The sequence below is a fragment of the Osmerus eperlanus genome, chromosome 11 (genome assembly GCF_963692335.1).
Source record: "Osmerus eperlanus chromosome 11, fOsmEpe2.1, whole genome shotgun sequence".
Classification (NCBI taxonomy): domain Eukaryota; kingdom Metazoa; phylum Chordata; class Actinopteri; order Osmeriformes; family Osmeridae; genus Osmerus; species Osmerus eperlanus.
The window spans coordinates 2,559,428-2,585,040 of NC_085028.1; the positions used below are offsets into that span (position 1 = coordinate 2,559,428).

At 50.6% G+C, this 25,613-nt stretch overlaps 2 protein-coding genes across 5 annotated transcripts in view; both read left to right on the top strand.

The window, feature by feature from the left end:
- Positions 1–18,730, top strand: part of LOC134028962 (F-BAR and double SH3 domains protein 2-like) — a 30,465-nt gene extending 11,735 nt beyond the window's left edge. The window contains exons 4-22 of one of the 2 annotated variants that reach the window (XM_062472889.1): positions 164–243; positions 414–558; positions 1,376–1,509; positions 2,658–2,712; positions 2,914–3,042; positions 5,955–6,077; positions 6,284–6,379; positions 6,883–6,957; positions 8,554–8,670; positions 8,784–8,888; positions 11,644–11,733; positions 11,867–11,929; positions 13,382–13,516; positions 14,024–14,107; positions 14,267–14,444; positions 14,820–15,028; positions 15,581–15,752; positions 16,167–16,261; positions 16,408–18,730. In XM_062472889.1, the coding sequence (XP_062328873.1) occupies positions 164–243; positions 414–558; positions 1,376–1,509; positions 2,658–2,712; positions 2,914–3,042; positions 5,955–6,077; positions 6,284–6,379; positions 6,883–6,957; positions 8,554–8,670; positions 8,784–8,888; positions 11,644–11,733; positions 11,867–11,929; positions 13,382–13,516; positions 14,024–14,107; positions 14,267–14,444; positions 14,820–15,028; positions 15,581–15,752; positions 16,167–16,261; positions 16,408–16,491 (2,169 nt within the window). In that variant the 3' untranslated portion in view covers positions 16,492–18,730. The remainder of the gene's footprint in view (positions 1–163; positions 244–413; positions 559–1,375; positions 1,510–2,657; positions 2,713–2,913; positions 3,043–5,954; positions 6,078–6,283; positions 6,380–6,882; positions 6,958–8,553; positions 8,671–8,783; positions 8,889–11,643; positions 11,734–11,866; positions 11,930–13,381; positions 13,517–14,023; positions 14,108–14,266; positions 14,445–14,819; positions 15,029–15,580; positions 15,753–16,166; positions 16,262–16,407) is intronic. The other variant, XM_062472890.1, reaches the window with a different exon arrangement.
- A 100-nt stretch (positions 18,731–18,830) lies between these two features.
- LOC134029229 (NACHT and WD repeat domain-containing protein 2) lies at positions 18,831–25,520 on the top strand. 3 transcript variants are annotated; one of them, XM_062473278.1, is made up of 9 exons: positions 18,831–18,999; positions 19,077–19,165; positions 19,763–19,870; positions 20,064–20,267; positions 20,366–20,513; positions 20,624–21,159; positions 21,253–21,528; positions 21,661–21,865; positions 21,979–25,520. In XM_062473278.1, exons 1-9 carry the CDS (start codon positions 18,927–18,929, stop codon positions 25,227–25,229), a joined length of 4,890 nt encoding a protein of 1,629 aa, XP_062329262.1. In that variant the 5' UTR covers positions 18,831–18,926; the 3' UTR covers positions 25,230–25,520. The 3 variants fall into 3 exon arrangements, with proteins under 3 accessions (XP_062329262.1, XP_062329261.1, XP_062329263.1); XM_062473277.1 differs by having other exon boundaries at positions 21,253–21,865; XM_062473279.1 differs by lacking the exon at positions 19,077–19,165 and having other exon boundaries at positions 18,860–18,999; positions 21,253–21,865.
- Positions 25,521–25,613: the final 93 nt, after the last annotated feature.

The following is a 25,613-nucleotide window of genomic DNA, read 5'->3' on the forward strand; positions in this document are numbered from 1 at the left end:
TCACACACCCACGCACACACCCACACACACACAGATGCTTGGCATACATTTTCTCTGACACAGTAACCCACACTCAATGTAGGTTACTCCAGTCTGCAACTCAACAGAGACTCTTACTGTTGAGTGTTTAAAAGTGTGTGTGTGTGTGTGTGTGTCTTTTCAGGCACTGCAGAAGTTGGCCAGCCAGTACCTGAAGAGGGACTGGCCTGGAATCAACCCAGATGACCAACGTACAGACTACAGGTACAGTACTAAAGCACCTAGCTGTTAACAATCATGTGTGTATAATAGCATGTGTAGTGTGTCAGTGTAGTGTAAATATCAGCATATGGATGTGTGTTGTCTCTCTGTATTTCGTGTTTGAGTTTGTGTGTGCGTGACTGGGCCCCTCTGTGTGTGTGTTCTCAATGCAGGAACGTGTATGCGGTGTGGAGGTCCTATCTGGAGGGCACGGTGCAGGTCACCCAGTCTCGCATGAACGTGTGCGAGAACTACAAGAACGAGATCTCCGACCCAGCCAAGACCGTCCGGCTGTTCAAGGAGCAGCAGCTCAAAAAGGCAAGGCAGTGTGTGTGTGTGTGTGTGTGTGTGTACTCTCTTTCTTTGTGTATCTCTCTCTCTCTCTCTCCAGAGTATAGTTGAGTGTCTCTCTCCGCAGTATAGTTGAGGGTCTCTCTCTCTCTCCAGAGTATAGTTGAGTGTCTCTCTCTCTCTCTCCACAGTATAGTTGAGTGTCTCTCTCTCTCTCTCCTGAGTATAGTTGAGTGTTTCTCTCTCTCCAAAGTATAGTTGAGTGTCTCTCTCTCTCCACAGTATAGTTGAGTGTCTCTCTCTCTCTCTCCTGAGTATAGTTGAGTGTTTCTCTCTCTCCAGAGTATAGTTGAGTGTCTCTCTCCACAGTATAGTTGAGGGTCTCTCTCTCTCTCCAGAGTATAGTTGAGTGTCTCTCTCTCTCTCTACACAGTATAGTTGAGTGTCTCTCTCTCTCTCTCTCCTGAGTATAGTTGAGTGTCTCTCTCTCCACAGTATAGTTGAGTGTCTCTCTCTTTCCAGAGTATAGATGAGTGTCTCTCTCTCTCCAAAGTATAGTTGAGTGTCTCTCTCTCTCTCTCTCCAGAGTATAGTTGAGTGTCTCTCTCTCCACAGTATAGTTGAGTGTCTCTCTCTCTCTCTCTCTCTCCAGAGTATAGTTGAGTGTCTCTCTCTCTCTCTCCACAGTATAGTTAAGTGTCTCTCTCTCTCTCCAGAGTATAGTTGAGTGTCTCTCTCTCTCTCTCCAGAGTATTGTTGAGTGTCTCTCTCTCCACAGTATAGTTGAGTGTCTCTCTCTCTCTCTCTCCACAGTATAGTTGAGTGTCTCTCTCTCTCTCTCCAGAGTATAGAGCAGCTGAGTCATATCCAGGCAGAGCTCCAGGACTCGGTGAAGGACCTGGCCAAGGCCAAGAAGAAGTACTACGAGTCAGAGCAGGTGGCCCAGGCTGTACGAGAGAAGGCCGACATCGAGGCCAAGTAGGTGCCACGTCCTTAGTGCAGGGGAGGATAAGGATGATGGTGGTGATGATGCTGCTGGGGGTGATAACGATGCTGTTGGTGATGGTGTCGACGTTGATTATAATGGAGATGATGATAGTGATGATGGTGATGATTATGAGGATGATGGTGGTGTTGATAAGGATGGCATTCATAATGATGATGGTGGTGGTGATGGTGATGATGATGGTGGTGATGATGGTGGTGGTGATGATGGTGGTGATGATGCTGGTGGTGATGATGGTGGTGATGATGGTGGTGATGATGGTGGTGATGATGCTGGTGGTGATGATGGTGGTGATGATGGTGGTGATGATGCTGGTGGTGATGATGGTGGTGATGATGGTGGTGATGATGCTGGTGATGATGATGATGATGATGATGATGATGATGATGATGATGATGATGATGATGATGAAGACGACGACGACGACGATGACGATGGTGGTGGTGGTGGTGGTGGTCAGGAGAGCTAAAGCAACAGCAGTAGTAGAGAGCCAGTACTTGATTTCACTGTTTGGTTTGAACTGTATTGATTGGCCAGTCAGCTCTGCTCTGTACCCACTGCAAAGCTCTCTGTGTGTGTGTGTGTGTGTGTGTGTGTGTCCAGGCTTTTTCATTAGGTAGAGAAGGAGGGACATGCATCATTGTCAAGGGCAGGGAGCCCACATGGAGGCCTAGGCACACACTCTCACACACAGTCACCAGCACACACGTTGAGACAAATACACACTTTCCATTTCACACACACGCTTGCACCCAGTGGCACAGTGGCAGAAGGAAAGCACACACACACACACTCCGAGGCTCAGTTAGTCAAAGTCGTTGACGTTTTAACGACATGAGGCGGCTCTCTGTGATGTTGTAGGGGTCTCAACGAGAAGGCCAGATCAGGGTTTGATTTATAATGTCTTCCCCCCCCTATCCGCATCCACAGCCAGACGTACTGTTGATTTATAATGCCTGGACTGCATTTGAGGTTAAACATCAATCAGAAATCATAGTCTTGCCTGATCCTATCTGATCTTAAACTTAGTGAACTCTTAACTGATTTGCAATGTCTGGGATGTATCCGTTGGTTACAGAGTGAGCGATTGATCTGGTCTTCCCTTCTCTCTGGTGCTTAGGTCGAAGCTGGGGCTTTTCCAGTCCCGGATCAGTTTACAGAAAGCCAGTGTGAAGGTAAGCATGGCTCTCATTGTTAGCAACTGTGTTTTTGTGTGGTCACACAGTCACGCACACACACCCCTTTACACGCATACGCAAGCAGACATAAACGTACTCTCTCATAACCGTCTACCTATCTCTTTCTTCATATCTCTCTCTCCCCATCCTCTCTCTCCCTCCCCCCCCCCCCCCCCTGTGTCTCCCCCCCGTGCCTAGTTGAAAGCTAAGAGAAGTGACTGTAACTCCAGAGCGACCCATGCCAGGAACGACTACCTGTTAACCCTGGCGGCTGCCAACGCTCACCACGACCGCTACTACCACGCAGACCTGCTGCACTGCATCCAGGTAACACGCGCGCGCACGCGCACACACACAGGATCACGAAACCCCTCCGTAATCCGCGACAACCACGGAGAGTCGCAGGGTGAAGGCGGGGGACGCACACGCAGTGTGTTGTTGACAGCGGTGTGCGGATGCGTGCTGGCTAAGTGATAGTGACAGCGCAGGTGCCACTTACAGCTGCCTATTAAAACAAGCAAATGACAGTTTGCACACACGCGCGCGTGCGCGCACACACACACAAAGACTGTCTGTGCGAGACCCCTGCGTCAGTCGATGAACAGATCTGTTAACACACTCTGCACGCGCGCACACTTTCACACACACACACACACACACACAGGTAGGCCATGGACGGTGATTAGGAGCCGTGTGGTGTCCCACTGCAGTGAAGTCATCATCCTGTTAAAGATGGTGGCACGCACACAAACACACACAGAAGTCACACACACACACACGTCAGCGCTGTCTGACTGTGTTTGCTCAACAATCCGTTGAGTAAACCCCCCACGCACACAAACGCACAGTAGGATATCTCCTAGAAATAGAGCCTACGAGATACCAGAATCTATCCTAGAAAAACAACATACAGGACAAGATCCTAGGATCTCTCTCACGTTGTCAGGGGTAATGGGAGGCTGTAGTGAATTATACATCGATGATTTCGGTGACAGACGGATAAGACTGCAGGGCACAATCACACACACACACACACACACGTTGAGGGACAGCGCTGGAAGGCAGCAAGCTGGTCTTCATACTCCAACCACACAGAAAGCGCTAGAAGACGGAGGGAGAGAAAGAGAGCTCGATAGAGAGTGGAGAGAGAGAGAGAGAGAGAGAGAGAGAAACGCGCCGGAAAGTAGACCGAGAGGAGAAGAGAGACAGAAAGCAAGCAGCGAGGGAGGAGAGACGTAAAGAGGGAGAGAGGTAGAGGGCGGGTAGAGAGAGGAGGAGTAGCTTAATCCTCGAGACAAGATGACTGGGGGAGAGCTAATTAAGGATAATCCTCAACAGCAGTGGTAGTAAAGGGGGAGAAACCCGTAGAAGGGCTTTTCTAAAGTATTTGAACTGGGCCCAATTTCATCGACTTCTCTTCTGGCTCTCAACGGTGGTGAGACCTGAGCCCTACTCCCCCTGCTGTCCAGCAAGGGTACTGCACAGCTTATCCTTCAAATAGGGCATTACATCACATACCCAGTGTCATCGTGGCCAGATGTGGTTTCTTGCAGAAAATATTTTGATACATATGAGTACACACACACACACACACACACAGAAGGTGAGACAGAGGCATGTGGCTTTGTGATTTTTTGGGATCCTGAGTCATTTTGAAAACACTACCTTAGATGGCTGAGTGGATAAAGAGAGGAAGGGAAGGGAGGGAGGGATGAGGAAAGGAGAGAAGAGAAGGGGCGGGGCCGACATCCAGTTTGGGACGAGGGCCTCCACCCTTAATGACATCACTTCCCCATACTTGTCATCGTGGCATTGTTTCAGCTGCGTGTGGATGTGTGTGCTGGCGAGCCGGAGGCCTGTGTGTTCTCTTCAGTCGGAATCTGAACCCCACCACCTTTCCCAGCAGCTGTGAGAATCAAATCCAAAGAACACACACACGCGCGCTCTCATTCCCTCTTTCTCTCTCCCTCCCTCTCTCACTCTCACTCCCTCTCTCTCTCCCCCCACACACTCTCTCTCCCTCTCTCACTCTCACTCCCTCTCTCTCTCCCCCCACACACTCTCTCACTCTCACTCCCTCTCTCTCTCCCCCCACACACTCTCTCACTCTCACTCCCTCTCTCTCTCCCCCCACACACTCTCCCTCCCTCTCTCACTCTCACTCCCTCTCTCTCTCCCCCCACACACTCTCTCACTCTCACTCCCTCTCTCTCTCCCCCCACACACTCTCCCTCCCTCTCTCACTCTCACTCCCTCTCTCTCTCCCCCCACACACTCTCCCTCCCCACCAGCGTTCAGCTGATCCACGGGGCCATCGCTTCGAGCAGACATGTGGCACACCTTGATCCTACGGTGGGGAGGGAATGTCTGTTCTGGAACCAGGATGAGACCGTTAGGCATGGGTGGGAGTTTTCAGTGTCGCTGTTTATAGGGGGACCCAGGTACACGGTGCAAGAGAAGAGGAGACCATGCCTCTTGCACTGTGTATTTGGGCAGGTCAAGTTGGCAATATGGAAGACACAGAAGAGAAGGCTCTTGGGAGTACGGTCACTGTTGCTGGGACTGGTCATGGCAAGGTTACACATTGAGTTCTCATGTTATTAGCTGGTGGGAAAGATGGAAGGGTTTGTTGATGTGTGGGGGGTGAGGGGTGCCTTGTGCACAGTGGATGGGGAGCTTGAGTTGTAACTAGGGAGATTTTGTTCCGTATTTTTTTTTTGTCTTTTTTTGTTTTTTTGTCTGGAAATTTCAATTGAATGGGCTTTGTTTGAATAAGAGTAAGTAAGTGAAAAGTAAGTGGCTTTTGTGGTGATACAGTTGATTAGCTGGCAGTTTTGACCGCCCAATAAAGATATCTTTAAAGCAAAAAAAAAGTATCTCTCTCTCCCTCCCATGCTACTGCTTGTCATCTCCTTCTCCCCTCCGGAGTCCACAGTTGGCTCGATGGTAATAAGCTTGGCAGTGTTGCCACAGAAGTTCATGGATTGGCTTCATTAGTGCTGCATCTATCTGGAGCCCTAAAGATAACTGTCAAATGACACGAACAGTAACACTCTCTCCTTCCTTTCTCACTAACTCAGACTCCCCGCTGTTCTGGTTTACATCCATCCCTCAAATTAACTACCCTTGTGTTTCTCTCTCACTCTCTCTCTGTCTCCCCCCCCCTTCTTTCTCTCTCTCTCCCAATCTTCTCTGTATCTCTCCCTCCCTCTCTGTCTCTGTCTCTCTCTCTTTCTCAGACGTTGGATGGAGGTATATATGAGCATGTGAAGGACTATCTGATAGCATTCTGTCGAACAGAGCTGGAGGCTTTCCAAGCTATCCACAACACCTTCCAGTTTCTCCTGGACAAATCCAGTAGGGTGAGCCAGCTGTGTGTGTGTGTGTGTTCGCTATTTGTCTGTCTTGCCTGACAGCATTTGTTTGTGTTTGTGTGCGCATGTGTGGCTGTTTGTTTGTCTGGCCTTGACAACATTTGTTTGTGAGTGTGTGAGTGTGTGTGAGTGTGTGAGTGTGTGTGTGTGTGTGTGTATGTAAGCTTGTTACAAAGCGTGTGTTTCCCTGTCAGGTGATGCAGGAGTTCAATCAGCAGCTGTTTATGAAGGAGAACCCCATGTTTCACAAAGCACAAGACTTCCAGTTCCAACCCAGTGAATGTGACACGGTGAGACTTGCACGCACGCACACACACACACACATACACACACACACTAATAAGTGTGTCAGTGGAACCAACCTTCTCCTCCCACAGCTTTCTTTTGTTCCTCTGCTCACAGGTGATACCATGTTCCTAGAAATGTTCCACTTAGTAGCGTATTAACAGTGTTGTTTCTAGTTTCTGAAGAGTGCATGAACACAGCATTCATCGTGAATGTGTTAATGACTTTTTGGTCTTGACATTTTAACCCCTAATACAACCGCTGTATCTCTCCTCTACCCCACTCCCTGCGTGTGATAGTCTCTCTGATCTGGTCTCTCTATCCAGCTGCAGTCTCTTTTCAACCTCCTTCCAGACCTTTTCAGGATTTGCTAACTCTTTTTCCTCAAACCTTTTCCACTAACCTCTGTGTTTGTGTCTGTTATTGCATTTGTCCTCTTGGGTGTTGGTTTGTGTGTTTGCTGGCTGTCCTTGGATGTGTGCATGTTGCGTGCGTGCGTGTGTGCCAGACTCTAAGCTCGGTGCCGCAGTTGGTGGACATTGAGCCTTCGCCCGTCAGTGCCATGAGACTGACCCTGGCACAGGTACACCCTAACCCTCAGATTCTAACCGCAACGCAACCATAAACCAACCGTTGACGACATTGACCGCATGTTCCACGGCTGCTGACAGTCCCTTATGCTCTGCTGACCACCTGAATGCTGTGTGTTGGAACCATGACATAGTCGCTTGGTAGCCTGTTAGCCATGAGACAGTGTGGTTAGCCAATCCGCACATAGATGATGCTTGATGATTTGATTGAGCCATGTAGATTCTAGTCTTTATTGGCATTCTAGAGAAGATTCTAGACTGTAGTCTTTATGTCAACAATGTAGAGAAGATCCTAGACTGTAGTTGCTATTTATATTCTAGAGAATAGTCTAGACTTTCAGTTCATCTGCATTGTGTGTGGATCATCCATCCCATCTGAGCCCATGTTTTTGTCTGTCAACCTGACTGTGACCGTGAATGTTCTGCAGTTCAACCGTGACAATGATGTTGGATGGTCTTGTCGGCATGCTAGCGTATCTGCATCCGTGCTAGCGGCCCCTGGCCAGCGTAACATAACCATCAGCACGTCAACCTCTCTGAACCACGACCGCTGGTGGTTAGCTACCACCCAGACTCATCCCCATACCCAAGATGCACCTTGGCTATGGATGAACCACGCCGGCTAACGTTTGCTGACCATCATGACCTCGCCGTGTTTGTCCGTAGCATGTTGTCTAACCATCAACCTCACCATTAAACTACTACCGCAGTATCCAGCTGCCACAACCTCGCCATGTAAAGGTTTATTCTGTGCTTTGCCGGGGTGAGAATAATTGGGGCTTGCTCCGGTACAGTAGCAGAAGAACACCAGGGCTTGTGCAGTTCAACTTGGCTTCTATCCCCCCCACATCCCAACATTCAAACTTAATGCAATTAGGCTGCAAATCTACTGTGTAATAGGTCCCATCGCATACACCTACATTTAGCAAGATTTATGTGTCATAGTAATAAGCAGCAGTGTAAAGATGAGGGTTTTTTTTTAAGTGCTGTAGCAATATGCAATTACCTTAACATGTACTCTACTCAGGAGCCTGCAACACACACACTCATTATATCGTTATAGTGGATTATTTGATGAGTGTAAAAAAAAAAGAGAAGAAAATTAAACCTGGGGGGAAAAAGAACCACACGTACTCAATTCTAAAGTAGAGTTCAGGATGTGTGGAAAGGGGGGGGGGGGGGGGGGGGGGGGACAAAGACCAGACACACAGTTCAGTTTAGCTGCAATGGAAAGGGGCACACGTATATGATTTATGCTCTGTGAGCAGAACACGCAGTCTTTATAATACTCACACGTGTGCCTTTACACGTTTATATACACACACACGCATGCACACAACTGTGCACATGTGGTTTTGATAACACCTCTGTGCCTGCCAGGGCAGATAACTTTGGAGCTGCAAACACACACGTATCCTTTGTGACGTCGGAATGCCTCCTCTCGCTATCCTCTCTCTATCCTCTCTCTTTATCTTAATTAACAGCTGCTTCGCATCACACCTCGTACTTGCATTGTTAACAAGGTGTGTGTATCTGTGTGTGTGTGTGTCTGTGCGTGTGTGTGTGTGTGTGTGTGTGGCGTGTGGCAGAGTCGTCAGCTGGAGTCAGACACAGGAACCACAGAGGAACACAGCCTAAACAAGGAGGCCAGGAAGTGGGCAACCAGAGTGGCTAGAGAACACAGGAACATCATCCACTACAAGAGAGTGAGTCCACACGCACGCACACGCACGCACGCGCGGTGTCTCCCTGTGCTCTGCTCATTTAGTATGCTAACTCTTTGTGTGTGTGTGTGTGTGTGTGTGCGTGTGTGTGTCAGACTCTGGAGGAGTGTGACACACACGGCGTCTCTCCCTCGGAGCAGGCCCGGAGTGAGCTGGAGCTGAAGATAGAGGAGACCAGGGAGAACATGCGCAAGGCTGAGGTACTCCTGCCCGCTACTTTATGCCTCTCTCTTTCCCTCTCTCTGCCTTTCTCTCTGTCTCTCTCTTTCTCTGTGTCTGTGTCTCTCTCTCTCTCGTTCTCTAGCTTTCTCTCTCTCCTAGTAGAGATATCTGTTATCTCTACATCCATTCTCCCAAGCGGCAGCCTGTCACTCGGTGAATCCGATCAATGCTTCACCTCCTCTTCGTTCTCCCCTCTTCGCCGTCTCTCTCTCTCTCCACGTTCTTTCTTGTGCTCATCTTCCGTCGATTACATTCCTCTCTTTTCTCCTCGCTCCTCCTCTTTTCTCCCTCTGTGCATCTCCCTTCTTCGCCTCAACACACGTGTCTCTCCCACTCTTTCCTACCATCTCTCCTTCACGCTCTCTCTCTCTCTCTCTCTCCCCCTTCCCTTTCTTGTCTCACCTTCCCCTCTTTCGTTTCCTCTCCCGCTCCCACTCTCCCTCTGTCTCTCTCTCTCTCTATAAGCTGGAAGTTATTGTGTCTGGTGCCTCCTTGTGGTTGATGTGGTTCTAGTTGTCGCCTGTGTGTTTAGGATGGTCCCAGGCCTGGCCTACCTTGTATCTGAGTCTGAGTGATAATTACTATGTTAATAAGCCATTGATTGTAAGACCTCAAAGAGTTGCTGTCTACAAGGCCATCTGTTTGCACAGGCTTGCATGCACTCACGCCCAACACACACACACACACACCACACACCACTCTTCCTCTCTCTCTCTCACCTGTCATTTCATTTCTCTCTCCATCTGGCTCTCTCTCTCTTGTTCTCTTTCTGTCTCTCCGCCTCTGTATTTCTCTCTCTGCCTCTGTCCGTCTCTCTCTCTCTCTCTCTCTCTCTCTTCTTCCTCATTACAGAGGCACCAGCAGCTCAGAGAGGCTGAATATTTGATGAGTCCATTAAGCTCTAATGGGTCCACATGAGAAAGCTACATCACCAAGCTCTGGTCTATGCCCAGCAGAGCCCACACACACACATACAGAGCCCACACACACACACATACACGCACGTTCCTTCATGTAGCCTCGCCGTGGCGTTCACTACACTGTGAAACCAAGCTGGCGGTGGCGATGAGAAGGATGTCGTCGTCACGGTTATTGCCAGATGGGCGAGATATTTAAAAAATGATTCTCTTTTTTCAGGCCACTCCCTCTAAAGCAGCGAAAGTATGAATCTGCCTACACACGCACGCAAACACACACACGTTCACACACATAGGTTTTCTTCCTCTTCCATGGCGGGCGGTGGCCATAACAGGAAGTGGGAGGAGTGTGGTTATCCATAATTAACCAGACTCCACTTCCTGGAAAGGAGGCTTCACCGTGCACCGACATGCACTCTCGTACCTCTTCAGAACCCCTCCTAGGTTTGAAGGGAAAGTCCTGGTGTGATCAGTGTGGTAGAGAGATGCTTTTAAACCTGTGAGGATGATTAGAGGGAAGGCTCCTCTTTGTCTGACCAGCGCTGATTTAGCAGTCTGTCCCAGCTGGATCTTACGCTGACAGGCTGGGATAAGTGAGAGGCGGGGGGGGGGGGGGTGAGTGAGTGAGTGTTGACAGGGTCGACAGATAGCATGGATTGAGGGCGCCTGTCAATCTTATAGATTACCCAGCAGGCAGTGGGACTGTTTAGTGGGATCTCCCATGGATCCATCTTCCCTGTCGGGAGGAGAGGGTCTAGATAGAACAGGAGATGTTCTGGGGCTAGATAGAACAGGAGATGTTCTGGGTCTAGATAGAACAGGAGATGTTCTGGATCTAGGTAGAACAGGAGATGTTCTGGGTCCTGGTAGAACAGGAGATGTTCTGGGTCTAGATAGAACAGGACATGTTCTGGGTCTAGATAGAACAGGAGATGTTCTGGGTCTAGGTAGAACAGGATATGTTCTGGGTCTAGATAGAACAGGAGATGTTCTGGGTCTAGGTAGAACAGGAGATGTTCTGTGTCTAGATAGAACAGGAGATGTTCTGGGTCCTGGTAGAACAGGAGATGTTCTGGGTCTAGATGGAACAGGACATGTTCTGGGTCTAGATAGAACAGGAGATGTTCTGGGTCCTGGTAGAACAGGAGATGTTCTGGGTCTAGGTAGAACAGGAGATGTTCTGGGTCTAGATAGAACAGGATATATTCTGGGTCTAGATAGAACAGGAGATGTTCTGGGTCTAGATAGAACAGGAGATGTTCTGGGTCTAGATAGAACAGGACATGTTCTGGGTCTAGATAGAACAGGAGATGTTCTGGGTCCTGGTAGAACAGGAGATGTTCTGGGTCTAGATAGAACAGGAGATGTTCTGGGTCTAGATAGAACAGGAGATGTTCTGGGTCCTGGTAGAACAGGAGATGTTCTGGGTCTAGATAGAACAGGAGATATTCTGGGTCTAGATAGAACAGGAGATGTTCTGGGTCTAGGTAGAACAGGAGATGTTCTGGGTCTAGGTAGAACAGGAGATGTTCTGGGTCCTGGTAGACCAGGAGATATTCTGGGTCTAGATAGAACAGGAGATGTTCTGGGTCTAGGTAGAACAGGGGATGTTCTGGGTCCTGGTAGAACAGGAGATGTTCTGGGTCTAGATGGAGACAGATGGACCAGTCAGTAGAGGTTCCTATCTAGGTTTTCCATGAACACACCTGCATCATGTAAAGAAGAAGACCAGATCTGATTGCTGGCTGGTGCTTGTATGCTCCATACGTCTTAGTAAACTCTAGATGTGTGTGTGTGTGTGTGTTTCCCTCTGCAGATTGTAAAGCTGAAAGCTGAGGCCCGGTTAGACCTACTAAGACAGGTGGGAGTTGGCGTGGATACGTGGCTGAAGAGCGCCATGAACCAGGTACTGTGTGTGTGTTTGTCCGTGTTAGCATGTTTCTACATGTGCGTATATGTCTTTGTGTATGTGTGAAGGTGTGCTTTGATGTATTTCCCTGTGTGTATGTAATCCCGCGCTCTCTCTATGCATGACCCAGGTAATGGAGGAACTGGAAAATGAACGCTGGGCAAACTACACTACCCACGATCCCTTACTCGCGGTGAGACACCTTCCCTCACTCTCCCTACCAGCATCTTTTAGTGAAACTACACTTCCCACCAACCTTCACTAAGCACGCCCAGTTTGGAGGTCGGCACTCCCATACACACCACTGGCCTTCTTAGTAAATATTGCTGAATGTTTGTGTGTGTGTGTGTGTGTGTTTATTGTGCATGTGTGTGTGTGGAAGGGTCCACGTGTGTTGTCTGGGCGACTGTGTGTGTGTGTGTGGGGGGGGGGGGTCTTTCTTGGTTTGTGGAGAGGGTCCGCGTGTGTGTGAAGAGGGTGATCCACACGGATGTGTGTATGTGCGATCTCGTACTGAGGTATATATTATAGCCTGCTCCTCCAGCGCTATTTGAAATTCTGCTCACATGACACTGCAGCTGGCAGGATATCGAGAGAGACGAAGGAAGGGAGAGGGATGAGAACGACAGAGGGAGACACGAGGGGGAGAGGAGGAGGGAGGGAGGGAGAGGATAAGGGAAGGCCAGAGTGAACCCCGAGAAGCGCCCCAGAGAGAGGAAGAGAGAGACGGCATGATAATTGACAAACCGAAATTGGATGCTAAGGAGCGCGAGGAAGGGAGGGGACCGAGAGGTAAAAGGCAGGTATGGAGGGAGCGGAGTGTGACAGCGAGCGTGTTCAAGGAGGGAATAACTGCTCCCAGTGCTGTTCATTCATCTCTCCAGTCCACTCTGTCTCAGCCACGGAGCGGGCTATCTCAGGGCTACATGTCCTCATCGTGGAAGTATTGACTGTGATTCATAGCCCGCCTCATTTCTTAGTGGCTAATATAGATCTAGGTGAAGGATAGACATGTGGAGACATGGGAGATGCGTATACTGCTTGTTGTTCCGATGAGGGAAACGGATTGTGATTTCACACACACACACGTGTAGATGCCGGACTGACACGCACACACTGTGCACGCCTGTACTCACGCAACGGCACCTGTCTTTTCCCAAGTCCGGCGTGGCCGTGGAGTTTACACTGTCAACAGAGATCTGATGACTCAACTCTTATCAGACGCACAGTGCACTTTCTGACATGCGAAGACACACACACACACACAAAAAAAACATATTTACACGCGCACAAAAACACACAAACGGCACACTTGTATTCGCACACACATAAACTCGGACGCACACACGGACATGCGCACTTTTGGTTTTGTCCAGGTCACGTTGCTTGGTGTAGTGGATCCTGGTTCCGACTTGGTCACGTGATCCACTTCTAAACCAATGAGGTTCCTTGGGGACAGGTTAGGGTGGGGCATGATGCAGTTGAAGCTGCTGCACAGATAGACTTCTATTACACCGGACAGGTAAGGAGAGAGAGGGAGATAGAGAGAGGGAGGGGGGGTTAGAGAAGCACACCAAGGCATTTAAGGATTATTAACACTGACGTGTCTGTGTGTGTTCTTGTGTGTGTGTGTGTGTGTGTGCAGGGCCCCGTGGACCTGGAGCGAGAGGAAGGCGAGGAGTGTGAGGAGAGCATGGAGGTGTTTGACGACAGCAGCTCCAGTCCTTCTGGAACCCTCAGGAACTACCCTCTCACCTGCAAGGTCCTCTACTCATACAAGGTAACACGCGCACACAAACGTAGTCACTGTCACACACACAAACACACGCACGCAAACTTAGTCAATCTCACACTCACACACTCTCTTGATCCCTCTCACATAGTCACATTTAAGCACCGAGTTACACACTCATATCCAGCCGCAGCCCTACAGCCCCACCCAGAAGCCTCGCCGCTGCACTCATCAGCAGCATATGTAACATTAGAGCTATGAAATATGAGTTTTCAATAGTCCTTTATCTGTACCTCTCCCTGCCCTTCTTTCTCCTGTACTCCATATCCTCCCTTCTCTCTCTCTCTCTCTCTCTCTCTCTCTCTCTCTCTCTCTCTCTCTCTCTCTCTCTCTCTCTCTCTCTCTCTCTCTCTCTCTCTCTCTCTCTCTCTCTCTCTCTCTCTCTCTCTCTCTCTCTCTCTCTCTCTCTCTCTCTCTCTCTCTCTCTCTCTCTCTCTCTCTCTCTCTCTCTCTCTCTCTCTCTCTCTCTCTCTCCCTCCCTCCCTCCCTCCCCAGGCATCCCAGCCTGATGAGTTAACCATAGATGAACAAGAAGTGTTGGAGGTCATAGAGGACGGAGATATGGAGGACTGGGTCAAGGTAACTGCTCACATGCACACACGCCCGCCCACACACACATATTTACACACAACAACGCCAGACAGACCACCCACCATAAACACTCCCTTACATAACTCAGTTTCAACCTCCAACCTTTATCTCTATGTGTGTGTGTGTGTGTGTGTGCGCGCGCACCAGGCTCGTAACAAGATAGGCCACGTGGGGTACGTACCTGAGAAGTACCTCCAGTTCCCCACCTCCAACAGCCTACTGAGCATGCTCCAGTCTCTGGCGGCGCTCGACGCACGCTCGCACACCTCGTCCAACTCCACCGAGCCTGAACTCCACAGCAGCAGCCTCAATGGAGACGCCAACGGTGAGGACACGCACACACACACTCACGCGCGCGCACTCGCACACACTCACACGCACGCACTCGCACACACTCGCAAGCACACACACACTTGCACACACAAGCATGCACGCACACACACTCACACACACACACACACGCTCACATGCACGCACACACACACTCGCACACACAAGAAGGCCATAAGTGAAGTTAGGGAAATTATTTCCAATGTCTTTTATTCACACTGACAAAAGAAGGTTTATGCACAATTACAATCGTACCGACCTTAACCCCGACACACACACACACACATAACAAGCATATACTGTAAAGAGCTAGCACATCAGCCCTATCATGACAAACAAGATAATAACCACCCTCCCCCTCCTCCGCCAGTGAGCTACGTGCGGGCGCTGTACGACTACGAGGGCCAGACGGACGAGGAGCTGACCTTCCCAGAGGGCGCCGTCATCCGCCTGCTCAGCCGCGACACGCAGACGGACGACGGCTTCTGGGAGGGCGAATTCAGCGGGCGGGCGGGGGTGTTCCCCTCCGTGCTGGTGGAGGAGCTGACGGAGAACGGGGAGAACGGGGCCGACACGCAGGTGGGTGCAGCGCACACACTCACATATTCACACACACGCATACATTACACACATTCACACACACACTCACACAAGCTCTTATGCAGATGGGAGATTAGACATTTATGGTAGCGTTACAATTAAAGTGCAGTGTGAATGGGTGTGAGTGTGTGTGTTTATCCATACTTGTTATGTCTAGAGGTCTGATTGGGGCAGGAGGGGTCCTATCCTTCCTGTAACTAAGTGTGTTCTCCCAGTCCAGATAAGGCCTGGCTGGGATTAGGAACCAGCCTATCACAGCACACAGGAACACCGTTATCTCTGTTTGTGTTCTCCCCTGGGCTGGAAGCTTCCTGCCGCTGAGGCTCCATGGGAAATGGAGTCTTCTGGAATGATCAAAGAACGCTGCCGTCCTCAGTTCGGCTGCAACTTTTGCTAAAAAACTGTCTCTCTTCTTTTTTGGAACCCCCCCCCCCCCCCCCCTCTCTCTCTCTCTCTCTCTCTCTCTCTCTCTCTCTCTCTCTCTCTCTCTCTGTTTCCCTCCTCCCTCTTTTCGTTCTCTCCCTCCTCCAGATCTCTCCCTCTCAGAGGAAGCCCTCCTTGCTCCCGCCCCTCCCCCTGTACGACCAGCCCCCGGCCGGCTCCTACGCCAGCCCGGCCACGCCCCCGCCCCTCCCCCGCTCGCCGTCCGTCAACGGGGACCACCGGCCGCCGCCGCCTCCCGCGCAAAAGGGGCCCGTGCTCAGTAAGGGGCCAGACACACACACACGCGCACGCACGCACGCAGGTCTCCACAATGAGCTTACTGACTGAAAAGAGTCACCCACCCATTTTGATCAGCCTCATGGATTACACAGCGATGATGTGTGGTGCAGTTTAGGGTCCTAGGAAACTGTTGAGCGTACGGGTACTGTTTTAGCATCTTGTTTGCTGACTGTCTCTCTCCCTCTCTTTCTCTCTCTCTCCTCCTCTCTTTCTTTTTTTCTCTCTCTCCTTCTCTTTCTCTCTCTTTCCTTCTCTCTCTCCTTCTCTCACTCTCTGCCCTTATCTCTCTTTCTCTCTCCTTCACTTTCTCTCTTTCCTTGTTTCTCTCTCTCTCCTAATCTCTCTATCTCTTTCCTACTGTCTCTCTCTCTCTCTCTCTCTCTCCGTCCCCCAGACCACAGTGCAGGTCTGAGTCCTATATCTCCAGGGTTTCAGCAGCCGCCCCCACGCCCCAGCCCCGACTGCGTGGGCCCCAGCAAGCTACGGCCGGTAGGTCCCCACCACCTCCACCCCCCACCCCCACCCCACAGCCTTCTGTTTTCAGAGAGGACAGACGGAGCGTTTCTGTGTCTGACTGTGTGCTCCTTGTCTCCCCTCATTCTAACCCCCCACCCCCACCCCACACACACACGCAGGTGCGCGCCGCCCCCCCTCCCCCCAAGCAGCACGCCCGCCGGCAGGCGGAGAAGACAGAGGAGGTGGAGATCACGCTGGTGTGAGGCTGGGGAGGGGGGGGGGCCCTGAGCTGCACCCTGGACCCCCCTCCACTGGAAAGAGGGGAGGAGACCTAGACAGCCTCCCTTCCTCCTCTCCTCTCCCATGAGACTCTCTGTTGCCTTGACCTCGTCGCACCTCACCATCTTGAATGAAGGAATTCAGCTGGCGGAGGAGGAGAAGGAGGATGTTGGGGGCGGAAAGCAGTGAAACCAGGATGTGAGAGTCTGAAAGAGGGAGGGGCTTATCTGTGTTTTCCCCCCATTCACGCCATATATACTCATATCATACGTATTTAATGTGTATTAGTACAGTACATTACTGTTGTCATAGGAATGCTCAACGTTTTCTATAGCCTAACCCGCTAAATGGAGTATCTATTTGATATGTAGTAGTCTATCCATATTGCGACCTGAAAGGGCATTGTACATACAAAATAAGGGGAATAGAGAGATGATGGGGCGGGGGGGGTGGGGGGGTGGGGGGGGGAGGGGCCAAACCGAGAGAGAGATGGGTTGGGGGGGGGCTGGATCCTCCCTGGACACACTGCTCTCGTCTTGAGTTTCTTCTCCTTCCCCTCTACCTCGACCCTTCTCTTTTCCCTCCGACAGGCTGTTTGTTTATTGGCAGTCTGTGCTGACCCCCCCCCCCCCCGCTCCCTCACACACACACAGACACATGCCCTCTGTGCGTTTCCCCAATATTTCGAACCGCAGGGTAGATTGGTCAGTGGAACTATTCTAAATGGTGAAATGGCTGCTTTCTAATCCAATTTCCTCTTAGACGTTGGTGTGATCTGTTGTTACACAGCAGTGCGCGCACACACACACACACACACACACCTGTGCTGCTTTAGAAGACTGCCCCAGCTCACAGCTCCATACCTGCTCTAACTACCTACCTGCTCCCGTGAACCATTCTTCAAATTACAAACTTTTGCAGACGAAGCAGGCAGCAGTCTTGTTTTCTCCGTATTCTTTCTTTTACGTTTGAGAGCCGTTGACCTTTGAACCCTGAACGTGTCAATCAACTGCTCGACAATGACGGCGCGGGATGATGGAGGTGAACTGAGTTTCGGATCTCTGAGCCCCCCCGCCCCGACCTTCCACCCCAGCTACCTAGGAGGCTGCATAGCACTTTTATTTATTATCTTCTCTCGTTTCTCTGCCACTGTTTTTTATTTTTGGTCATTGTTAGCTCTTAATCTCGCTGCACCTCTCCTTGTCTGTGATCTGATTTGAGTCTGAAACACGAGTTCAGATTCCCAAACTCCTCCTGATTGAGCCAGAACATGGGGACAGTCTGTCTGTCTGTCTGTCTGTCTGTCTGTCTGGCTCCTTGCCCGTCTGTCTGTCCTACCGTCCATCCCGCTGTAAGATTGTCTCCTTCTTGTTTCAGTGTGTCTGAAAGCTGTTGTTCCCTCCCCTTGTTCTACTCATATAAGGAGAGAGAGAGACACCGGCAGTCGGAGATGCAAGCCATGTGTTACTCTGTGTGAAAATAAAGATTTAAACAACACAATAATAAGGGATATGTGTTTTGTCCATGTGAATACATGGACAAAATGTGTATTGTTTTTTTTAGAAACTGGCGTGTTTGAAGAATGATTATGACAGGAGTACAGATGTGGCGGGTTAGATCTGGTTTCAGCTAGCTGCACCCGCCCCAGCCTGTGTGTGTCTGCCTGTGGGGAGAAAGGACTCTGAAACTCTGACTTCCGAGATCACCTGGAACTTTTTCCTGCGTGTCATTGCGGATGGGAAGCTGACCCCCTGCTCAGTGCAGACAGACGACCCTCTGCAGATGCCCGCTTGATCTTTCTAAGATCTTTAGAGTGTTTATCAAACTTGTTTTGAAGTTTATGGTTTACAGCGACAACCTCTATCCCGTCAGAAGTCTGTCCTCACCCTGACGACTGACTAAACACACACAACTGTATCCCATCACTTGGTTTTCTAGTTACGGCTCTATAATCCTTGAAAAAAAGATTTGTTGTTAGTTCCTGTGGGGTTTATTTTGTTTCTTATTTTGTTTTGGTAAAAAAGAAAAAAGATATTTCAGTTGATTTGAAGATGTTTCAGAGCTGCTAAAAATGATGTGGTTGAACAACAGGCCTTTTTTTGTGGTGGTGTCACAATGACACTGTTGAGAACAGGCACAACATTATTTCTGCTTACTATTGGCTGTAAAAAAAAGTTTGTATTTATTGTGTACAAATGTTAAATAATAAAAGATAGAAAAGTCTGTCGTGAGGCGTCATTTGCGTGTGTGTGCCCGCACGTGTGTGACCCAGTGAAGGGGCGTGATTATATACAACAGACACAGAGTTTCCTGAGAGGAATGAGAGAAGGCACAGGAGAGGGAAGTGTTGGGAGTAGGACCTGCTATTTCTACGTGTCATCTCTGTGTTAAGCCACAGTGTCCCGTTTCGGAGAGACTCATGGAAGGTTCAGTAGAAGGATTCTTCTTCAGGTCCCACTGTGTGAAGGTCTACCTGTGCTCCAACCCAGAAGGTAGGTCTGACTGTTAGTGTCACTGGTGTAAGACGCCAAGAGGACTGTGACATGACCTGTGTGTGTGTGCGCACTAGACACTGTGCAGGAACGAAGGGCTCTGAGAGAGTGTGTGTTCCCCAGACTGAGGGAATACTGCAGACACACACACGGACTGGACTTCAGGGTAACGCCGTCTCTTCCTTTTGTTTTGATACTAAATTGATCACATATTGACTTCTGTAAATCCTTTTATATAGACATACTTTTACATAAACAAAGACTGCGGATCAGTTTCACGAAAGGTGATGCCAAAGAAAAGGTTAGATCCTACAGATCCTTTCTCAGTAAATGTAAGATAGTGTTCAGTAGAATGGGAGGGGCATAGTTCTCCCAACCACACACTACTCTACTGACAGGAAGAGGAGGGTGGAAAGGGGCTATTGTTCAAATGAAAAGGTGTTGAGTGTTGGAGTTCAGTGTTTGATTTAGCCTCCAGGCTCTAGATTATCTACAATGTGTTTGTGCTTGTCATTTTTTATTCAGCGTTACAGGTTACGAGCTTGATCAGGATATTGCCACAATGTAGGTGTATAAACACCTTTATTCTTGCCATCTTATTTAGTGCATGAACCACCTTGTTGTGTGTGTTTGTCTGTGTGTGTGTGTGTGTGTGTGTCTGCATAAGTGTCTGCATGTGTTTGTGTATCTGCATGAATATGCGTGCCTATGTGTTGTGTGCCTGTACATGTGTCTGTGCGTGTGTGTGTGTCTCCCCACCCAGATGATCGACCCGTACGAGGCTGCAGACCAGAGGCGCTGGCCAGAGCAGCAGAGCAGAGAGCACCTCCTGCAGGCCTGCAGAGAGAGCTCCCATGGACCCTTCCTGGTGGTCAGACACTTCCTGTTCCAACTACTGCCAACTCATCAACTCATAACAGAACATCCTTTCAAGTCGATGTGTCGTATTTGCGTTGAACATGTGCCTGTGGTCGTTTGTTGTATTTGCTCGACCACAAGACTGCCCTCTTGCAATAGGCATCATCTCCTGTTGTCCCCTGTGTGTCCTGCTGGTGGCGCTGTAGGCCTTGCTGGGGCAGGAGTACGGCCCGGCCTGTCTCCCTGCCCAGGTGGAGGTGGCGGAGTTCCAGCAGATCCTTCGGACGGGCCAGCGAGCGGGCGTCAGCACCTGTGGCCTGGAGGGCGCGTACGTCCGGGACGAGAACGCCACGACGCCCTGCTTCCGCCTGCAGAGGCGAGCGCACACACCTCGGCCGCCTGGTGCGCAGGTGAGGAAACCACTCAGAGGGGAGCGGCAGACGCAACAGCCGACACTGATAGCTGTCAAGTAGTAGATGGTAACCGTACCTGACGGGTGATTATTCAGCCAAGCGAGACGACAGGAGATGAGGACAGCCTTTGTGAGGAGACGGGCGGACAGGAGCAGTTGACTGAAGCTCTGAAGGCTGCAGTGAGTCGGTGTGTTCTGGAGGGTCTCATGACCACGGAGAGAGCCCAGACCTACTGCAGATCAGGTCAGGGTTTGTGTGTGTGTGTGTGTATGTGTGTATGTTATACAGTGTGATACACAGTATTTTTGCTGTTTGTCGTTATGTCATTGAAGGATTTTTGTGTTTCTCATCAGTCCTTGATATGGACCTACGATTTGCCCTGGAGAACCGTCCCCCTGATAACATAATCAACCGGTGCCTGGTCTACGTCCACAAGACCTCCAACAGGAGCAGCCAGAGAGAAGACAAGCTTCTTTCCCAGCTCTGTGACCACTTCCTGCCCGACCTAGTGACTTCCTGTCAGCTCCAGGTCTACACCGCGACCTCGGAATGTGACCGTCGTCAACGTGCCACGCCACCCAAAAAGTTGAGTTACGTTGAGGAACTCTGCGAGCAGATACACTCTGACCTCCGACGTTTGATTGCCAGGTCGCTCACCGTGGAAACCGGTCAACAGTCACTGCGGTGTGTTCCTGGTGATGTGTTAGCCGGAGAGCGGGCTGAGCGGAGGGAGCTGTGTTCTATCTTTTCTCGTCTCTACGATGTCAAGCGCCCAGAGGAAGAGGAGGTCAGGAAGTACCTGGATCAGAGGGACATACGTCGCCCTCTACTGGTGGTGGGAGGCCCCTGCACCGGGAAAACGGTGCTGCTCTCCCACTGTGCTCGGCAGGTGGATACTCACTCTGTATGAGTTAGTCTGACAGCTCCCATTATCACAAGTGTCCTGACAGCCTGGTCTCTATCTCTCTCTCTCTCTCCACAGGTGAGGTCTTGGCTATCGGACAAGGATCCTGAAGTGATCATCTTTTTCACTGACCTGTCAATCCACTTGTCTCCTAAACACCTCCTCCTCAGCCTGATGTACCAGCTATCTCAAAGCTACAACCACCCTGATCCTGACCATACACCCATCACCAGCCCCCTCTATCCCGACCCTAACCTCTCCCTCCCCCAGCTCAGACACAAACTGCTCTGTCTTCTCTCCACCCTCCCTTCCTCCAAGCGGCCTCTCATTCTCATTCTGGATGGTCTGAACCAGGTTGGCCGCACATCAGACGCCCAGATTATCCAGAATCTTCCCTCTCCCCTCCCGCCCAACGTCAAACTTGTGCTCTCTGTCTCCCCCGCACAAACTGAGACCCTGCGTGCCCTTAAACTACACTACCCACAGTCCTCGGCGGCAGACGGCTGTGTGTGTGTGGAGCTGGAGTCGGCGGAGAGGACGGGGCGTGTGAGGATGCTGGCGAGTCTGTTGAGCGCGTCGGGGAGGAGGGTGACATCGGGACAGCAGGCGGTGGTCAACCAAGCTTTGGCCTCCTGCCCTTTGACCCTGTACGCACGCCTCCTGCACACGCACACATCACTGTGGAGCTCAGGTACACGTTCACACGCATGCATGCGCACACACACGCATGATGTAACCCAGCTGTCCGGTTGGGAATTCATTTCTCTCTCTCTTCCCCTCCTCGCTCTTCTTTTGGTCTCTTAGCAACGGAGGTGACGGAGTTATCCCTTCCTGTGGGAGTCCACTCCAGCATCTCAGCCCTTCTGATCCACCTGGAGGAGAAGCACGGCTCCACCTTGGTTTCTGTAGCCCTGAGCTACCTCACCCTCTCCAGGGCCGGCCTCACAGAGGCCGAGCTCACTGACCTGCTGTCCAGCCATGATGACGTGCTGGCAGGCTACGTCCAACAGGATGAGGGCCCCCCCTCCAGGTTTAGGGTGCCGGAGGTGGATGTGGAGAGGCTGCTGCTGGATCTGAAGGGGTTTCTGGAGAAGAGGACCGTGGCAGGGGCAAGGGTGCTCTTCTGGGTCAGCAGGCATTTTGGGTTGGTGGTGTGTAAGAGGTACCTGAAAGTTGTTGAGGCCAGAGTTGAGTTTCACTCAGAAATGGCAGACTATTTCAGCGACCGTTGGGCCTATGGGAGAGCTAAACCGTTGGTCATAAACCCAACCACTGGACCCAACCAAACTGGGGCTGTCTCGAACCCAGCTGTAAAAATATACATTGACAGGCAGCCTCACAGCCAACCATATGTGTTTAATACTGTGCAACTCCCCTCCTGCTCTTCCTCTTTTTCTTCTTCTGAGCATTCGCATATCAACCTCCGGAAGCTTCTAGAACTTCCCCATCACTTACAAAAGAGTAACAGATGGAAGGAGCTAAGGAATGGACTGTTGATGTCACTAGGGTTCCACCAGGCCATGCTGAGAGCAGGACTCCTGGGTGAACTGATATGCCTTCTGGAGGAGGGTGGAGAGAAGGAACGGGTGTCCCAGCCTTCCTTGTCCAGGGAGAGGGTGCTATTAGCAGGGATGCTAAGAGCCTCCGCCTGCCTCCTCTGGAGCTCCCCCCTGGAGCCACCCATGGTGATGGAGGTGAAGCTGCATCCTTTCCTGGGGGTGTGCCCTGGGCTGGAGGGTTATGTTAGGGAGGTGGAGCAGGAGAGGAGGAGGAGGGGCGGTGGGATAAGAGCGGTGCTCTCTCCTGCTCCCTCCACGGTTCCCTCCATGCGATATGTTCTAGAGACAGGGGAAGGAGAGTGTACCGTTACAGACGTGGCAGGGACAGAGTGTGGGACTGTGGTCATCTCCCTGGGTGATGGTTCTGTCTGGGTGTGGAAGGGGAGCAATGTACAGGAGCTGATACTGACCCATGAGGCCAAAATGTGCTTTGTCAGCGTGAAAAACAGTGGGAGATTCATCCTTATGACAACTCAGTGTAACAGGGTTCTCCTGTGGGATGTGAAGGATCTGGAAACCATTCAGGAGTTAAAGGATATAGGGGGACTTCAATCAGGTCCAGACCAAAATACACATCCAACAGTTGCAGGGTTTGTTGTTTGTGAGGACAGGGTGTGTGTGTGGTGGAAGGGTTTCAACTTTTTAAGTGTGTGGGGAGTCCAGGGTGAGCCTCTCACCTACCTGCAGTGCCAGAACACTGTCACGTGTGTTTTGTCCTCCCCTGGTGGTTGCTTATTGTACTGTGGGCAGGAGAAAGGAATGGTCTCCATGTTTGATATGAAGAGTTGCAGTCTTCTAGCGTCCTGCTCTGGGCCAACAGAGAATGCCTTCATCTCTGTGATTCTTAGTCAGGATAAGAAGGAAATGGCGTGCATTGACCACATAGGAAACATCTTCTTATGGGAGACGGCAATCAAAGGGGAGGAACCCAGTTTCATCAGAGAATGCTATAGCAGGAGCTGCTCTACTGGCATTAGAAACCTAGATCATTCAGAGGACGCTCACATTCTCCTGGTGTGTGAAGCCCAGCAAATCTTATTATGGGATACCCATGACTGGGAACAATGGGACCAGTTCCAGGCTCCACAAGGTAGGGCATTCACCCAGGCGATGGTATCCCAGGACAGTCACCTCCTCCTGGCTACGGTAGAGGCCTGTCCCTCAGTGTTGGTGTGGAGGATCACTACAGGCCAGTGTGTTCTCTCCTTAGACACCTGCACACTCTCTAAGCCCCTCACACTCCTCAAAATGGGGTCCACCCACTGTGCTGTCACTGGAAACGGTAGTCTCACAACATGGGATTCAGAGCTGGTATATGCTGCAGGCATGGCCCCAAGAATGCAGGCTGGGGTGAGGCAGGTACTGACTGAGCCAATGGGAGAGAGAGTCACTTTCTATGTGTCTGACTGGTCAGAGACAGTGTGGAGGTGGGACTTACAGACAGGAAGTCCAGAAGCTATGTTTCTGCATGACCGCCCTGTGGAAAAGCTCTGCCTTTCTCCAGACGGAAGCCATCTTGTGACTCTGTCAGGGCGCGATGTTTATGTGTGGGAATGCAAAACAGGAAAAAACCTTCACCGTATCCATGGTGGCGAGGCCACAGACATCCTGATCACCCCTAATGGAAACATCGGGGTGTGTTTTTCAGAGCATGATCTCACCAGAGTTTGGAAGCTGGCCACAGGGGCCATCGTCTGTAACATACACCTGTATCTGAAAGATGCCCAGATCTCAACTGAGAGCACCTTCCTAATTGGTCTACATCGAGGTGATCTGCTGGCTGCCAGTCTATGGTCAGGTTCCATCAGTAAACGCTTCTCCTGCTCAGAATGCTCAGAGCATGTTCTGGCCTTCCGGACCCTTCCGGAACACCCTGACTTTGTGATGGTGATGACTGCCTCAGGGGCACTGTACACATGGAGGGTGGCAGAGGAGACAGTGTGCCGACAGTTCCAGCTCCCCCCCTCCTTTCTGTGCCACCCTCAGGTCTTCCAGATGTCCTCTGATGGAAGCTATGCTCTCCTGTCCGTTGATGACGATGTCATCACCCTTCTGGATTTCTTCAGTTCTAGATTGTGCTCAGTGAGGGCTGAGGGCCCAGTCCTCAAAGTCTGCCTGGATGACACCGGGCACTATGTCGTCTACATCTCCCAACCTCCTGCTCAGAATAAGGGCTGTACCTGTGACCTGCACAGTGAGCCAGTCCTGACTGTGGTCCGGCTCAGAGACGGGAGCAGAGTAGGGAGGTTGTGTCTGTGTAAGATGCCACTGACTCTTATGATATGCAAGGAGTTTTTTGTGTATGTTGGGTTTCAGGATGGGTCTGTGGGTGTGTATGCAATCTTTGATGCCACGAGGACCAGAAGAGGGGCTGTCTGGGGAAAGATTAATCTGACTGGTCTACTGAGGCCATGCCAATGTGGCAGTGAGCCACTTACATGGTTACCACTAGCAACACCTAGTATAACATGGCTTGAGCCATCTCAAATGGTATAGTATTGTGTTCCTCATCATCAAAGTCAGAACCATGAAGGCTAGACTAGTATGTAGGCAACAAATGTCAGGTGGCCGAGCGGTTAGGGAATCGGGCTAGTAATCAGAAAGTTGCAGGTTCGATTCCTGGTTGTGCAAAAATGACATTGTGTCCTTGGGCATGGCACTTCACCATACTTGCCTCAGGGAAATATCCCTGTACTTACTGTAAGTTGCTTGTCTGCTAAATGTAAATGTTTTTAAAAAATGTTTTTTTTTTTTATGTAAATAAATAAAATTGCCCAATAACTTGCATTAACCTGGCCTCATTTGTTATCTTTCATCAATCCTACTGGTTAGGCCTACATATTAAAAACATCTGCTCTGCGTCTAGCTTCTAGCCTACTT

Excerpts from the sequence above, each read along its gene's own strand:
- LOC134029229 (XM_062473277.1), top strand. The coding sequence starts at position 18,927 with ATGGAAGGTTCAGTAGAAGGATTCTTCTTCAGGTCCCACTGTGTGAAG. Across the intron at positions 19,166-19,762 it reads CACACGGACTGGACTTCAGG|ATGATCGACCCGTACGAGGC; the intron begins GTAACGCCGTCT and ends CTCCCCACCCAG. Across the intron at positions 20,268-20,365 it reads CTCGGCCGCCTGGTGCGCAG|CCAAGCGAGACGACAGGAGA; the intron begins GTGAGGAAACCA and ends GTGATTATTCAG.